Raw genomic sequence first — 17,582 nt, 5'->3', positions numbered from 1 at the left:
CTCTAAAAGCTTTGATTCCCCTCAGCCAGGTCGCCATGCACCCTTTGCTGAGTGTCAGCAGCTTGGCCTCCAGGGGGGGTGGCCTGTGGGTGCAGGGACAGGAGCAGGGCAACGCTTACACCCTGGCCTGCAGCGTGCTTCTGTGCAGGGCTGTTACCAGCCCTCACTCCACACTCTGGGGAGAGGGTGGGAACTCCTGGAGTGGGGATGAATGAGCAACTCCTCCAGCCAATGCCCTGGCCTGGTGTCCCATGCTCCCTGACATCCCTTGAATGTCCTTCCTGGCCTTGGCTGCCCAGAGGACCCTCATCCCCCAACTCAGTCTTGTCTCAGCCCACTGGGCTCTGAGCTGGGTCCCTCTGCAGGAGCCCTGGTGGTTCCCTGAAATTCCTGGGTGGTTGGTGGTGGAGGACCCTCAGATAAAAACACAGAAGATGAGCAATGAGGGGCCAACACGAGACATTTATTTGCAGCTGGCAAGTACCCAGCTGCCTGATGTCTGGGTCCCTCTCCAGCTGAGTCCCCTTCCTCCTTGGGTGCTGTCCTCTAGCAGGAGGGTGCAGGGTGGGGCACTGCCGCCTGCTGAACGCCGGGCCTGGGGGCCTGCTGCCTGTGGAGCTGTGGGGGGACTGCAGGAGTTCGAGGCATGTCTGGTTGGGCATTTGGCACTGTGGTCCAGCCTGGGCCCAGGCAAGGTGGCCCGGGGTCACTCAGGGAGACTGGACCATATGCTTGTGGGTGTCGAAGACATAACGCTTGAAAGACAGGCTGAGTGTCACGTGCTGCGCAGGCTCCTGCCGCTCCGCACCCTCCTCCTGCTTGGCCATCTCCCCTTTGCTGGCCCGACTCCGCTTCTTGAGTGCGGGTGTCAGGATCTTCTTAGACTCCGGGCCGAGGCCACCTGCAAGGCACAAAGGGAAAGTCTGCCATCTGCCACTCATCAGCTGGCCCACTCGCCACCCGGATGGGCACCTGGACTGGCCCACCCTCACACTCCCTTAGGCTGAGCCAGGACCCCAAGGTCCCTCTGCTTCCTTCCCCAGCCAACGGACCCAAGGCCTGCAGTCCCCTTTGCCCCCTAAATCCTTGCATGCCAGCCCCTCCCCTGTGCTAGTCCATGCCCCCGGTCCATCCAGCTTGGAGCTCAGCAGGGCTTCCCATCTTGGTCTCTGAATCTCTTGCCCATCCACCCGCCCTGCACTCCACCCTCCATGGGGATCAACCCCATGCCCAGTGGCTATGTCCTTCCTCTGCACTGAAGGGTTCTGTTACTTCCCCACACACCCATGCTGAGACCCGCACCCCGACACTGAGGCCCACTGGCGTAGGTGTTCTCCACTCGCCCTCCTGCAGCCTGGGAGGCTGGCTTCTCCTAGGACATTGTGGGTCCCTGTGCCCTCTGGCTTAGCGTATGGCGCCCTAGCATATCAGAGAACAGAGCAGAGAGCAGCTGGGGTGTGAAGCCCCTTCTTTTGGCCAGAACTTCTGTTGGAGGATGCGGTCTCTGTGCCCTGCAGCCTCCTCGCTCTCCATATCTTACCCGCCCGCGCCTCAGCACAGACACTCCGCTCCCTCTGGCCAGGCTACTGAGCAGACAGCTGTTTCCTGCTGACACCTGACTGATGCCCACCCGACTCCCCCAGCCCCACCACCACTATTGTGGTGCTTTCCCTACAGCCTGAGGAACACAGGGCTGCTCCTGGGCTCCGGTCCCACTTGGGCCTCTGCACGGACTGTTCCCTTCCTGCCGCAATCATCCTGAAACACCAGGCTGCAGTATTCTTTTTCGGGTGTTTGTCTTTTTAAAAAATCCTCACTCATTTTTCCCATTGATTTCTGTTTTTTTTTAAAGCGAGAGTGGAAGGGAAGAGAAAGGGAGAGAGTGAGAGACACACACAGAGAGAGAAAGAAACATAGATGTGAGAGAGACACATCAATTGGTTACCTCCCACACATGCCTCAATGGGTGGCAGGAATTAAACCTACAACCCAAGTCCCTGCCCTTGACCGGGAATCAAACCCATGACCCTCCAGTGCGCAGGTTGACACTTTAACCATTGAGCATACTTGGCAGGGCTCAGGGGCTTGCAGCCTCTTTGTGGGCTGCCGGCAGGGCGAGACCACCTCCTGGCCCTGAGCACAGGGGCCAGGCCCCATCTCAGCTCGACATCAGGGGAGTGCCCTGGAACCACCACTCACCCTCTGTGAGCACCACAACCCCAGTAGGACGTCCTGGTGGGAGCAAGCTGGCAGGGCTGTGGCAAGGCTGAGCTGAGGGGGCACCAGGAGATGGGCATGAGGCAGGGAGGCCCAGCAGGTGGCAGTGCCTGGGACTTCTGCTGGGGGAGCTGGGTCTGAGCCTTCATAATCTGGTGAGCGCAAGCCCACAACCTGCTTCCCAAATGAGGGATCCTGATAGGCCTCTGCGTCCCCCAGAGAGGACACTGCCTTCTGATTTACTCGCAGGGGCTGCATCAACAGGTGCTGTTAGAGGCTGGGTGCCCAGAGCAGGCAGACAGTTGGGGACAAGCACAAGGTTGAGGGCTTCCCTCTCTGCACGCCCTGCTCTGTCTGCTGGCCTGGTCTTGCTGGGTTAGCTTCGAAGAGAAGCCAGCCATGGAGCTCAGGCATCAAGCTTCAGTGCTGAGAGGACCCGGCCTGCGTCTCGACCAGGGAGGGAGGGGCAGGCAGGCTAGCTCTTGCTTCAGCCAGGCACTCCATGCTGTCAGCAACCCTCTCAATCTGCAGATGGGAAAGCGGAGCCTCAAAAGGGCAGTGACGTACTCAAGGCCTCACTGTGAGCCGAGAAGAGCCAGGATTTGGTCCCTGGACCAGCATCCAATGGCAAATGCAGGCCACTGCCCGCTAGCCCATCACTCCAGGAGGAGTCCACCGTAAGCAGACTCCTAAAAATGGTTCTGTGAGAACATCTTCTACCGGCCCTGCAGCCCTGACATTTAAAAAGGTGCCCAGGAGACTGGTTCAAGGGATACCTATGGAGTCAGTAAAGAGCAGCCCTACCCACTGGCAGGAGGGACTCGGCTTCCTCTTCACAGGAGACTGCCAGCCATTGCGAAGCCTGCCTCGCCCGGGAAGGCCGGCCGGCCGGGGCATACAGCTGATGTTAATGGGGCTCCAGGACATGACAGGCCTTGGGGGTCTGTAGGAGGCAAGGTTCCCTCCTGCCGGGCGGGCGGCAAGGTATCTAATCACAGGCTCCACGCCCGGCTGATCTGCGCACCTCTGAGAATGGCCCCGGGCCAGCCCCTATGAGCAAATGCCAGGCCTGCAGGTATCTGGCCTTCTGCAAACAGAGAAGGTGGCCGGCACCAGACGCTGACAAATGACATGGGCGGCCTGTCTCCCTCTGGTGCCAGGAGGTCTGATGGCTGAAGAGGAAGGGGGCTCCCCGGTGTCTGCGTCTGGCTGGGAGACGGGCGTGGCCCAATTGGCGGCCCACCTTGCCTGAGATGGCTCTCGTTACATACAGCGCATACCTCCCCTGCCCAAAGAAGGCAGAGCCAGAAAATCTATCTGGCACTGGGAGAGACATGGCCATTTAATTGCTCTTCTAAGATGGCAAGGCCTGTTTACCACTTATCCATTCCAGGGTGGCCTGGACACAATGCCCAGGAAGCCTGACCCATACAGACCTGTCCGCTGGGGCTACTGGGCTGTTTGGATTCATGGCAAATGTCACTGGGAACTGCTTTGTTCACAGTGGCCTTTTTTCCTTAACCAATGGCAAATGGAAGGAAGTAAAGGGCAGGCCAGAGTGTTGGGTGCTGGAGCTCATGGGCACTCAGTCCTGAGCCATGCCCAGCTTCGCCCACCCTGCCACCACCTTTCAAATGAAAGCACTTCCGGACGCTCCAGGACTGGGAAACACTGGTGGTGAACATGCAGGCCAGGACCCCAACCCCACGAAGTTCACTAATCTGAGAAGGGCAGATAGTAATCAAGCCAGCAAGACAGTCCAGAGAGCCACAGACCATCAAGGAAACAAAATCACTGTGTCCCTGGGAGCAGAGGGCAGCCAGGTGCCATGTGCCGAGGGCAGACTTCCCTGAGGAAGAATGCTGGGATTGGGCCAGCCACACGGAGATCTTGGGCAAGGGTCTGAGTGCCAAGGGCTCGGTGGGAATGAGTGTGACACTTGAGGGTGGATGAAGGTGTGTGGCCCACAGCATACCACATCCACAAGGCGCCTCATGTGCCCCGCTCTGCAGGAGCCCAAAACAGAGAGGGTTCTGGCCAATTTGGGGGTCAGAGTGGTGAGGGTGGTGGCTGAGTGCCGTCTGCCCATCTGCCTAGTGGTCCCTAAGTGTTTCCTGTAGGCCTGGGGACACAGAGGCAGGTAGGGCTGTCCCGTTCTCATGGAACTGCCATCCTCTCTCAGGGACCTCCCACTGGGAGGTCATGTGGGCTGAGCAGCAATGTGTGGCCCCTTCTGGGATGGCTCCTGGCCTCTGGCCTCTGTGCCCCCCTTCCCATGTGACTTGGCCCATACTGCATCTTAAACTGCCCCTTTCGCCCCCCATGCTCCAACACACCAGGCACACTCCCAACCTGGGCCTGTACATTAGAAGATTCCTCCTCAGGAGCTCCAATGGCCCTCAGGTTCACCTTCTTGGAATCACCGAGCACATGGTCCCTCCTGGTGAGGCCTTCCCTGTCCCCGTCACTGTCACCTCCCTGCTGCCCTAACCACCCTCCCCGCTCTATTTCCCAAGCTATTATCACCTTCAAACATATGCTATTATTTCCTCATTTGATGCTGGTCCTCTGCCTCTGCTAAAATATAAATCCTACCTGGCAGGGACTGTTGTCTCTCCATTCACGCTATAAGCCCAGTGCCTAGAACAATCATCTGTAGCAGGGGCTCCAAGAATACTGCTGAATGAATCAGTCCTGGACGAGGCCCCACTGGGCATGAACTAGCTGCTATGCTCCCCAGATGGTCACAGCAAGGACCCAGCAACCCACTTCTAGGCGTCCAGGTCTATCCAGCACCCTGAGGTTTGTGTCACCACACACTGGGGCACTTGATCTCCACAGCGCAGTGTGGAAGGAGCAGGCCCAGAACGGTCCTGGCCCACGTCCCTCAGCTCTGGAGAGGCGGAGATGGGCTGACTCAGCGCGGCCCCTGACCCAGGTCTGTGTGCGCACCAGGGAGAGCGTGCCCACCAGGGAGACTAAGAGGAGGGCAGTCAGAACAGGACCAGCATGCAGCTGCTGTGGCAAGGTATTCTGGGAGATGAAAAGTGCTACCTGAGAAGAGTTTAAAGTTACACAAAGACTGATGTTATAATGTTAATTTAAAAAATGCAGGAATCAAAAATTTTGCAAGAGTTCTGCTACAGCTCTGGATGCAGAAAGGAGAGACAGAAGGCCATCTGGGGTCAGTAGTGCAGTGACAAGCAATCCTTTCTTTTTCTTTCTACTTTTCTCTATTTCCCAAGGTTTCTATCATGACCCTGGGTCCTCACAGGGCCACCTACTACAGGGCTCCTGGCATGTCCTCCCACACACATGTCAGAGCCCAGAGGCAGTGCCCACCCAGTACAGTCTGGCTGCTGAGTCCATGGGCACTTGGGGAGGCAGCGAGATGGGGAGGAGGCCCCCTAGGGATGGGAGGGAGGGCAGGTGGTAAAGGCTCTCAGAGCTGCGTGGGCCAGGAAGCCCACTGCCATCTCTAGGCCATGGAATGGTCCCTGCAGCTCTCGGCTCTGCGCAGTGAAAGATGGGGCCCGAGCAGAACCTCGGGGGCAGGTGATGCTCCCAGCCACTTCCTGGCGTTAGAAGTGTGTGTTTCTGACATTGTTGCTGCATCAATATCAGTAACAGAGGCACAGGCTTAGGAATTTGCCCTCCACAACCTCTCCTGCAGGCCCAACCTCTGTTCCCCACCTTTGCCTCTCTCTGACCTCTCCCCAACAGCGGAGGGGCTGCTCTAATCACCATCTGGGCTTGGCCCCACCACCAGCAGCAGAGTCCTCTTATTTGGTAGCTGGGGCCTTGCATCATCTACCGTGTGCCTCCCTCTGTGCCTCCCCCCTGCTCATTCCTCACCCCTATCTCCAACCACGCTTCTAGCTCCAACCAAAAGGAATTAAGCAGGGCCTCCTAACACACACTCCCTTTGTCGGAAACCCCCTTCTTGCCTTTCCTGTATGGCCAGCTCCTGCTCAGCCACTATCTCCCTGGGAGGGCACAGGGCTCAGGGCAGTTTGCTGGATGAAAACAAAGGGAGTGAGCACAGTTTCATCCAGGAGTGCAGGGCATGGAGGGAAGAGAAGTGCTCCCACACAGCACGTGCCTCCAGAACTAGGGATACCAGTCTGCAAGCCGTGGCCCAGGGAGAAGCCCAGGCTCAGAGAGCAGCCCCTCCACGCCACCCCACGTGGTCTGGAGCCTGGCTCCCCACTTTGCAGGGTGGGCACGAGGGGAAGTGTACAACGTGTATAAAGTTCACACTGTGGCCATCATTCCACGGGGCCTCAGCAGACACCCTCTGCTCTTTCTTCCAAAACCGGGGGTTCTTGCAGCCAGGGTCCTGCTCTACCCTGGATGAGCCCAAACCAAGAAGGCAGTGGGGGCGGGCTGATGTGACCCTGGGGTGACGGTGCTGCCCGTGGCTTTTCTTGGGGACACTCTCCCAGGGCCCGGCTGGCCTTTCTCACTGAGTGCCAGCTCCACACAAAGGCACAATGGGCTGGAGGCTGCTGGGTCTTGGCTCAGGCTGGGGGTAATCAGGGAAGAATGTGGGAAGCACAACTGTTTCCCAAGCCCTGGCTGAGGGTGCCGCCCTGACATGGCCATCAAAGGCCGGCAAATTGCCTCCAATTGCTGGTGTCGCTTTCATGTTGGGGGCCAGACTGGAAAAGGGGCCTCCATGCTGGTGGGTGGCTTGTATCCTCCCAGTGGGAACTGAACCCTTGCAAGCAGCTAGGGGTCACTGGCCCCCTTGGTGGCCGGATGGGGCTGTAGCTAACTCTAGCCACTCCAGCACTTCCCCCTCCTGGAAAGGGCAGCTTTGGAGAGAGCTGAAATGACAGGGCAGAAAGAGAGCCAGGCCAAGGGGCAGGGCCCTTTCTGTGGTGATGACGAGATGGGCTGTGGGCTCAGAGGGACATGCCCGGCAGCTGGGCAGGGTGACATATGGGGTGGCCTGGCTGGGGTGGACAGAAGACCTTGAATTCAGCCAGACCTTGATGGACTGGATGTTTGACCTGTGAGCAGGTGGGGCTGCCCAAAGGAGGGTCCTCCCTCAGTGAGGGGATCCCGAGCACTACGCCTGAGGTCTCTGAAACAAGCTGCAGCCCCCAACGGTGAGCGCCAGAATCACACTACACCTAGAGAGAGGGTCTCTGCCACATGCCCTTGGTTATGACGCCGCCCAAATAGGTCACAGGGGACCACAGGAAGTTTGGCAACACAGGGTCTGACAAGACCCCTCCCATGTGGTTAACGTGGCAATCTGTGCAGGATGTGCTGCTGGGGGTGAGGCCGGAGGTGGGCCTGGCTGGGAGGGGACCCAGGGGGCAGAAATGGGCCAGGGCAGGACCCAGTCATGTCTGATAAGCACAGGCCTACTGTTGCTGCCCCATCCTGCAGGTGACCAGCCGAGGCATCGAAGTGCGAGGACTTGCCACGGCCCATAGCAGTCAGTGGCGAACTGAGGTTTGAGCCCAGCTCCCTCTGCCTGCCAGCCGGCCAGGGCAGTGTGGGCCCTGTAAAAGCTTAGCCCTGACAGAGCCAGCAGGGATGGAGAGGGCCGTGCAGCGCTAGGATTGCCAAGTGGTTAGGGAGAGCTGGGTGGGCAGCAGGGGGCAGTGTGAGTGCCCCTTGGGCAGAGAAAGTGGGCTCACTCCTGCTGAGTCCCTGAGCTCCCGGAGACTGGAATCCTCTGCCATCTCCTGGACAGGTCTGGTTTTCTGAATTTATCTTTGGGAGCTGAAGCCTTTAAGCATCGGCTGGAGTGGAGGGCTGCCTGGTTTTCCTTCTTTCTCTTCTTGCTATGGATCCCGTATATAAACAAAGATGCAATTTGCTTTAAAAAGATAAGGTGATTACGTTGTTATCAGACGTGCACTCCGCTGACCCTGCAGCAAAGGGAATTAGGGGAAGGCAGGAGACAGAACAGGCCCTTTGTGGAAGCATGCTCTCTGAAGCTCTAGCTCTAGCGCACACTCAACAGGCTCCACGTGGCCCCTCTGCTTGGGGGGGGGGGGGGGAGGTGAGGCAGTGAGCATCTGCACCTCCATTTTGATGTCTTAATGTTGCTTAATTCCTCCTTTAATTTACATTAAGCTCCTTAGCAGCAATGATGAATTCTTCTAAAACAAAAAAGGATGCTTTGCAGAAATCTTTGCCACGCTGTGCAAATGAAAATTAAAATGTAGTCAAGGCTTTGGAGATTGGGGGTGCATGGGGAGGGAAAGCCAGTGCATTATGTGGAAGAATGATTTTGTTTTAAGGCAAAAACAGAACCATTCTGATATAGAAAATGACTTGATCTAGAGAACCAGACAGGGACTCAGTTATTAGAGGAGCAGCTGAAGCAAAGGCAAATTTGCTTCACACGACGGGAGAGGGTGGAGAGGTGGGGGACAGCCACAGTTGCTGTGGGGCTGGTAACGGTTCTGAACTACCCAACACCATCCAACATTGGCTCTTGTCCATCCCTCTTGGCAGAGGCCCAGGGCAGGCATGGCACTCACCTGGGATGGGGCCAAGCCCCCCTGAAAACAGGTCACTGAAGCCATTCCTGATGTAGAGCCTAGAAGCCCAGGAAGGGTTCAAACTCGCACCTGAAGCTTCACAGCTGTGATGGGGAGCCCCCCTGGCATCTTTGGTGGCTTGCCATGAGGGTCCCTTTTCTCGGCACCCCAGCAGGCCCTGCAGGAGTAGGTTCTTGGCACCGAAACCACGGTACTGACCCCCTGGCATGAGCCACCAGGTTTTTCTCCCACTAGCTCCCTCTTCTCATCTGCCCTTGGGTCTGTTGTCAGAGATTCCTCTAGAACAAAACCTGATCACCTCTCACAGCTTAGAAATCTCTAGCCATTCCTCAGTGGGTGTCCAAATTCCTCTAAGCAGCCCCTTACCAAATGCCTCCTGCAGACTCAACCTTACTCACCAGCACCACTCAGCCCTGCACAGGGACCCACCACTCAGCCCTGCACAGAGCTCACCACTCAGCCCTGCACAGAGCTCACCACTAGGCCCTGCACAGGGACCCACCACTCAGCCCTGCACAGAGCTCACCACTCAGCCCTGCACAGGGACCCACCACTAGGCCCTGCACAGAGCTCACCACTCAGCCCTGCACAGAGCTCACCACTCAGCCCTGCACAGAGTCCGACTACTCAGCCCTGCACAGGCCACACCACTCACCTCTACCCTGGCTCTATACAGGTGCTACTGCATCCTGGGGTACCCATGATGCTATCTACCTGGCAAACCCTACTTTTGCTTTAGTTCTCAGCAATAGACTTAGCATCTTGGTTCAGCCCCTCTGGCCTCCCTCCTTCATGAGGACCAAGACTCTAGACACTCTGCCCCACATCCAGACCCCGTGTCCCCAGGAGACAGGCTGCAGCAGTGGCCAGCAGCTCCGGGAAAGGGCACTGCTGGCAGCCTCAGCCACCTGTACTCTATCGCGTCTACCAGTGGCTGGGTCCCGAGAGCTGGCTCTTTCCCAAGGGCAACCTTCTTCTCCAGGGGGTCAGAGCTCACCCATCTGCTAGCCTGGCTCCTCATTGCCCTCCCAGAGCCAGGCAGCAGAGGCAGGCCCTGTCAGTTTACAGGAGACCTGGGGAGCAGGACATCAGAGGAGGCTGGGCTGGGGAGGAGATGGGAGCTCACTGGCCTGCTGTCCCACATGCCGAGCCCAGCCAGCTCTGGAGGCTTTCTCCTCTCCCCTTGTCCTTTCCTCTCCGCTCATGCTCCCTGTCTGCACAGGCAGGAATGGCCATGTGGGCACCTGCCTGTTCAGGGGGATGGGCCAGGTGCTCCATGAATGGCAGATGTGCTGGGTAGGGGCAGGGGCCCTGCAACCCAGGGATGGAGCTGCCTCAGAGTGATGGCTTCCAAAAGGGAACCCAGTGCAGAAGTGCTTCTGGGGACTCTTTCTGGCTGAGCCTTGGGCTGAGGTTTGACAAAGTCCCTGGTTAGCAGGGCAGGCTGGTGTGTAGGGCCTGGGCCTGGCTGGAACCCTGCTGTGCTCTGAGGGAGGGAGAGCTGGGGTGAGGTGGGCTGACAGTCAGCGGATATCCTATAAGTCAGTCTCTAGGCAGGAGAGGTGACTGCCCAAGGTTGCATAGCTGGTCAGGGAGCAGTGATTCCAATTTAGGCCTGGGGCTTCCCAAAGCCCTCAGCCTGCTGCAGGCTTGGGAGTCTGTCTGTGGGCCTGGCCACCCCAGGGACCTGCTGTTTCTCTCTGGGAGCAATGCTGTGGGTTGGCGGGGGGAGAGGGGAAGGCACTAAAGCTGCCTCTGAGGTGAGGAGAAGATGGCAAAAGGCAAGGGTGTGGTATAGCTGGGGGACACCCCAACTCTGGCAGCGTGGGGTGGGTACCTCATCTCCAGAAATTCCCAGGGATGAGCCCAGGGGGCCGCTATGCTCTGGGTCCTAACAGTGGGTGTGGGATAGGAACACAATGGCCGTGGCCACTGCCCAGATAGATGCTGAAGTGGCCCAAACAACAGAGAGCAAGTCTGAAGTGGAAAGACTGTCCTGTATGCAGCAGGCCTGACCCATACTGCTCCCCAGCCAGTTCCCCACACTCACAAAAACACCAACATCAATGCCAGCCAACACTGGCGATGCCTTTGCCATATGCCAGGCCCTGTTCAGAGGCTACATAACTGCTCCAAATTCCACAACCAGTCCCTGGGCGCCTACTCACATACAAGGAGACCGAGGCACACAGGGCGAGGGGATGGGCTTCAGAGCCAGGCTCCTTTCTGCTGCACCGAGGCCTGGCAACTACCGGGCCACCCTCAGGCGCTGGTTCTGACCCCACATGACCTCCGTCACAGCTGTACCTGAAGGGAGCTCACTTCTCTAACCGACCTCGGCTCTCTGAGGGCAGAGACTAGATCCTGGAGCCTGACACAGGGCCTGGCCCAGGAAGGATTGGAAAAGTACTTTTCCTCAACTCACATGAGGAGGGCACACTATCTACTCTATCACTGAGAGGGAAACTGAGGCCCAGGGACACCAAGTGACTCTCCCACGGTCACGGAGTCAGTGGTAGAGAAGTAATCACATGTCCTCATTACTATCTGGAAGGACCCAAGTTCTTTTCCAGGTAGCTGGGGGAAAGGACTATCTCCTCTCAGACAGCACCGCACAGGCCCCTTTGTGCCTGACTGATGGTGAGCCCAATGCTGCCAGAGAAGCACGAACATGTGCATGCATACACATGTAGGCATGTACAACATGTGCGCGTGCACACACACACACACACACACACACCTCTCAAACAAGAGATCTCCTAAAGGGCAGGGTCGTGCCTTCAGTAGGTCCTGCTCAGCTCCTGGAACACAGTGGCCACTGAGCCAGTCTTAGATAATTGCTACAGGACAGGGACCAGGTCTCAGTGAGAGCTGTGAGGGCAGGGGCAGGCAAGGGACAGGTGATGTGCTGCTGGAGCTCTGAGCCCTTGGTCTGGTCTGAATGGTGGTACGGTGGCCTTACTGTCCTGCTCTTTCCTCCCTAGTGGGCTCTCAGACCAGCCTGCCTGTTGGATGACATCTCCCAGGCCATGGGCCAGAGAATTGGGGATGCTGAGCTCAATGTCGGCCTCAGAGCCCGCTGGCGCCCTGCATGAGGGTGGAAAGGGAATCAAGAGTCAACGAGGCAGTGCATGTGAAACAGTCAGTGCGTGCACAGCACCTGGTAAACAGCAGTGTCACTACTGTCAGGGAGCTGACTTGTAGCAGGCTCACCGAGATTGTGGGAGGATACCCTGTAAACTCTATAGCTGCCGTCATAATCTGGCTGTCTGTGAGTCAGGTTAGGTCCCTAAAGGTTCTTTAAAAATAGTGGATCAGTTGCCAACATTGAAAAATGTGGGCCTCCATTCCCAGGGCAACATGTGGTCTAAGGGGAGCATGGGCCACTCCTTCAGACAGGGCTCGGTCCCCAGCACTGTGGTCAGTGCTCCCCACTGTAGTCCTCCGCAGGGCCGCTCACCTGTGCTGCTTGCTTGGCCCTAGGGGCATTCTAGTTTGCTAGGCCCACCCTAAAAACTGTCTGAGCTACAGCGACCACTGGCTGGGGGACCTTGGTGGCCGTTGGAGAGCCTAGAAGAATCCAGACTGCCTGCTACACCTTGGGGTGGCCCAGGGAGATGCCACAGGAGGAGGGAGCTGGGCTGGGGTGGAGAGCCTGGACGCTGTGCCTCTGCCACCTGGTGCCCTTTTCTGATTTCTGAGCACTGTGGGGTTTGGAGAAGTCACAGTGTAGGAGACATTCAGTACTGCTCCTCCTCACATTCACACAAAACCTCAGTGAGGCCTGGGGCTCTACTTTACTTTTGCTGCTACTGTGAGGGCAACCCTGGGCCAGCCCTGCACCTCTCTAAAGTCAGTTATGTCCTCTGTGAAACGGGTAGCAACACTGCCTCCCAGGCTGCCCCTCACCAGACCATGGGAGGAGGAGTAAGAAAACCCCCGGTACACTTGGTCTAGCAGGGACTCAGAAGCACCGCTGAAGGGGAAGTGGATGCGCTGCTCCGCACCACTCCTCTCTAGCCTTGGTTGCATTCACGCAGGTGAGTGACAACAGTCAGTTCAGGTCTGTACCCTCTCCACTCTCCCCTCTCCCCAGCAACTGGTGTACATGTGCATGTATGTGTGCATGTGGGTGTGCACATATCTGTGCATACAGAGGGGAGACGGGCAACAACCGTGCCCCCTTAACAGGGTTGCTGTGAGGTCTATGTGTATTCGCAAAGTCACCTGGGCTGGGCTGGATCCTAAGCAACCACTCAATCACTGTATCTGGTCTTCTTATCTCTTTCTGCCCTTAGAGCCTGGAGCCCCAATCACCCTAACCCCGCACCTCACAAAGCGCCCATGAGATCTTCTGGAGGCCGGCTCCCTAGGCTCCTGCCAGAAGCCTTCACAGACTGGCCATCCCTCAGAGGGAACCCTGACCTCATCAGGAGCCAAGGTGCCCTGGGTCCCCCAAAGCTCAACCACTCTGGGCAGTGGGAGGGGCAATGCTGAGGCCCTCCAGCCTGAAACACCCTCCCCTAGGCGGTCTCCCATACCCTGCCAGGCTGAGCTCAGTGCCATCTCCTCCAAGAAGGCCTCTTCCCTAAGTGCAGCTGCAGCTTCTCTCTGTGCCCACAGGCGGAGGTGCCTGGCCTTCCTTTCTGAGATCTACCATTCTCATCAGAGACAGAAGAGAAAAATGCCAGCCCGGGAGCGGACACCAGCCCTGCCGCATTTCTGAAATATTTGAATGACTCACTAACCTTCAAACTCAGGACATTAAACGTACAATTCTGGATTTCCAGTTTGTCTTGAAAAACCTATCTTCACATCCCCTGCCTGCATCAGTGGGTGGACAGGCTGCGGCTGCCCCTCATGGCCTGTGCTGTGCCCGGGGCCATCGGCCACTTTCTATCACTGCTATGCACTGCTTCTTTTATCTGAGACTGGCTCCCCTCTTGCAGGTCCCTTGGCCATCCATGAAGGCACCTGAGTCCCTTCCTCCAGCCCTACAGCTCCAGTGCCTCTGGCCTGGGGTCTGGCAAAAGGCCAGGAGTGGTGGCGCCGGCCAAGTGCTGGCTAACGTCTGTTGGGTAGGATTCAGTCCAGGTAGCGGCAGCTTGAAAGGGCACACGCTGTCTCCCTGTTGTTCTCCCTGGGGAATCAAGTGTAATGGCCAAGAGCTCGGCTGAGAAACAGACTGCCAGGACCCAGACCCTGGCTTAGGCTCTGGTCAGGAGTGTGGCTTCAGATAAGACATCTGACTCTGTGCCTCAGTCTCTTCATCAAAAAATGCAAATGACCATAGCACTTTACAGGCTGTTTCTAAGGCCTGAGTGAGTTAATCTAATGGAACGATAGGATCCATTTTTGTTATTACACCCCATCACAACCACCTATGGCTAGCTACTATGTAAGTGCTCAGTAGATATCTTACATGTATCTACTGAGCACTTGCAAGGCACCTGTTCCAGGTGTGGGGGATACAGCAGTGCATGGGTTAAGTTTGTAAGGGGGACGGACTTACAACCAAGGAGAAAATTTGTGAGTGTGGTAAGTGCTATGAAGGAAGTACCATAGAGCAACTCAGTGGTGGCACTGAGTCCAGAGCTTGGGGTTGCTGTTTTGTATGGGGTGGTCAGGGAGGCCAATCCGAGGCCTCAGAGACAAGAAGGAGCTATCTGCAAAGATCGGAGGGGGGAGCAAAAGAGGGGCTTCACTCAGGACCTCTGGGGGGCAGGCAGAAGGCTGGGGGGAAGGTTTGGGAAGGTGGGGCTGTGCAACCTCATTCTGGCCATTCAAGGTGGTCTACCTCTCAGGGAGGCAGCAGGTGGAGCCCCAGTCTGGACCCTCCACCAACATCCAACGGGGAGCGGAATCCAATGTGTCCCCAGCACATCTCTCCTCTCCCTCTTTTCTCTTTTTTCAGGTTCATCCTAGTATGGTTGTGAGGATGTGGAGGGAGAAAGGGCAAGAGTTGAGAGTGGCGGGAATTTATGAGCGCAGAGTGCAGCATGCCTTTGGTGAGGGTGAGGGGAAGAGGGCTCCTTTTGCCAAAACAATATTCATTTTTTTTAAAAGGCAGCTACAAAGCCATGATTAAGCTCAGAGCCCTAAAAGAAGCCCATAAAATCGAAAAATATTTATCTGGAAGGGTGGCAAGTCCAATAAAAGTTTTATGAATGTTTTACAACTGCCCTGTCAGGAAGCTGGCCTCTCACTCACCTCCCTCCTGTGAAAAAAACACACACAAACGCACACTGTCACTGGCACAGACACACACACTCACTAAGGCAGATGCACACACTCACTGGCACAGATGCACACGCACTGGCAGACACAGACCCACAGTGTGGACACATGCAGGCTGAGACACACCTGCAGACACACCGCCTACACCAGCTCCTTCTGGTACCTGGTTCTCTTGGTGAGCATGGGCAGTGGGAGAGGGGGCGGAGCAGTACTGCCTCTCTGAGCTTGTACAGTCTTCAGAGAGCTGCACCCCATGGGCCAGCCAAGAGTGGCAGGGCCTCAGCTCTGGGCATGCTTCCTCCTCCTCTGCCATGCGTCTGGCTCTTGGCTGCAGTCTACCCTTGGCTGGCACAAGGCCCCAGGTCCTCCTGTTGTCTGTGTTCACAGCGGGCCAGCTGGCACCCCACTGTCCCAGGAGAGTCACCTCAAGGTCTAGGAGTTGGAAGGCGGCTTTCTGATTCGAGCCCTTGAATTCCTCTCCTCTAGCAGCCCAGGAGGCCAGACTGCCAAGGCTTTATCCTTGGTAACAACCTGGGAGAGTGTTAGGACCCTGTTTTAGAGGAAGAAACTGTCTCATAGAGACGCATGCTCAGGCCTGCCTCTGGTGGCTTCTCCTGTCCTAAGGCTGTGGACAAAGTCCAATACCAAGTCCATGTGTGAGTGAGCGCCATAGACCTATCCCACTGCTCACTCCCACCCCTGAGCCCAGCCACAGGGCCTTGGTACAGACTTCTTTCTCCTGGCCCCCCTCTGAACTCGCTGCCATGCTGCTCCCTAAACAGTGCTCCAGGTCCTCTCCAGGCCCCAGTGAGCCTCGCCTTCTTGCTCTGCGCACGCATCTGTCAGGAAGCACAAATGCTGTGGACTGCCTGGCTTCCCCTGGAGAGCTCCAGGCGGGGCAGAGGCAGCCTGAGCCACAGGGAGGTGCAAAGTGCATAAATGAGCAAGCATCAGGCTCCAGGGCCTGGAGATGTGGGTGGCTTCTCCAAGGTCCCCACTGGTCACAGGCTGGTTTCTAAAGGCCAAGGCTGATATTGCTCAGGCTGCTGTAACTCAGCCTTGACTGCCAGAAGCTCACCCTCGCCGCCGCCTCCTCCTCCTCCTCCTCCTCCTCCTCCTCCTCCTCCTCCTCCTCCTCCTCCTCCGAGATCAAATCATCCTCACCTGGGGAGAGGCCCCGCCCACAGGCCAGCTTCTAGCAAGCAGCAATCCCCTTTCTAACAACAATAAGGACTGGAGCTCAGGCAGAAGAACTCCTCAGCAGGTACCCACCAGGTGCTTCCAGGTCCCAGCTCCAGATCTGTGAAATGACCACAGTGGGGGAGGGTGCCCATTCGAACCTACAGCTGTCCGACTCTCAGTTATGAATGGGAAGTGGCCTCTAGCAGACACTGGACAGAGCAAACCCAATTCCTGATGAAACACCCAGGTTTCCCTTCACCGCTGGTAAGAGCCAACAAGAGCCTCCAGCTCCACTCCTCCTGGGAGGCTGGAAGGATTCCTACAAAGGCCTGGTATTTAGGGTCAATCCTGATCCTCCAACAAACCAGTCTGAGGACAAGCTTCTAGCAAACCTGACAATGGCATCTCTCAATTGGTAAGACATGGCAAGTGGGCAAGGCAGGGGTTGGTGGGAGAGGGCAGAGGAGAGGCTGGCAGATGTGTAAGTGGGCAGTGCCACCTGGCCAGCCCTCATCTGCCTGCAGACACTCACACTTTAGGGCCAGACCACCACACTCCCGGTGCCCACCTAGAGAAATGCTCACTGCTCTGCAGAGAAGTGGGGAACAGGTGCATGCGGACTATGGGGTATGCACAGCAGTGAAATGAGTCAACGAGAACGGTTGGCTAGAATTGCAAGTTCTAAAACAAAAACAGCAAGTGTCCCCAAATCACTTGGTTCGGTGCGAGGCCAAGTGTATAGGCACTTAAAGCACACGTAAACCATCAAGGCTGTTCGGGTTGCCATCTTATGTGGGGAGAACACAAAAACACACCGCGGGCATGCGGCCCCCGACTTAGGGGAGTGGATGCTACCCACAGGGGAGTGGGGGTTCGCTTTATCAGAAACCTTCCATGTCTTAAAGACAGAGAAGAGAGAGCATGGGGTGGTCAGGGAGGCCAATCCGGGGCCTCAGAGAGACTGGAAGCACATGACATATCGGTTTGATCTTGCTGGCATTAGGGTTGTCCATTACGTTCTGTATCGCCAAAAGTTTTTATGGTTAAAAACAATTTTTGTCTTTTTTTTTAGAAAATCGAGAAAAAGATGCCAGGGACAGAGTATGCAGCCCAGCTGAGCTCTGGGCAGTCCCTGTCTACACACATGCACTCAGACCTTCAGCTTCTTCGTCTGTGCACTGGGGACAATGACACCCGTCTCAGCCATGAGAGCTGGCTGGGCTACGTGAGCCCCACAGCTGTAAAGTGTGACGGAGAACTCCACTGGTCAGGACTTCGGCACCTCTACCACACGAGGCCACTTCCCCCGCACCCCCTTGCTCCTTACACACACTGGCCTGAGAGGCGCAGGAAAACGCGGACTACCTCACGGGATACCCATGGAAACAATGCAGAGTCGAAGTGCTGTGACAGAGAAGC

General features: G+C 56.9%; 1 protein-coding gene across 3 annotated transcripts in view; it reads right to left on the bottom strand.

Annotated features, from left to right (window-relative positions):
• Positions 1 to 444: 444 nt before the first annotated feature.
• Positions 445 to 17,582, bottom strand: part of EEFSEC (eukaryotic elongation factor, selenocysteine-tRNA specific) — a 247,626-nt gene continuing 230,488 nt past the window's right edge. For 2 of the 3 annotated variants that reach the window (XM_059706789.1, XM_059706788.1), the window contains one exon: positions 445 to 901. In XM_059706789.1, coding sequence (XP_059562772.1) covers positions 711 to 901 — 191 coding nt within the window. In that variant the 3' untranslated portion in view covers positions 445 to 710. The remainder of the gene's footprint in view (positions 902 to 17,582) is intronic. The other variant, XM_059706790.1, reaches the window with a different exon arrangement.

Source organism: Myotis daubentonii, chromosome 8, assembly GCF_963259705.1.
Source record: "Myotis daubentonii chromosome 8, mMyoDau2.1, whole genome shotgun sequence".
NCBI lineage: Eukaryota > Metazoa > Chordata > Mammalia > Chiroptera > Vespertilionidae > Myotis > Myotis daubentonii.
The sequence above is the reverse complement of the archived record's forward strand: the minus strand, read 5'-3'. Positions and strand labels throughout refer to the sequence as shown.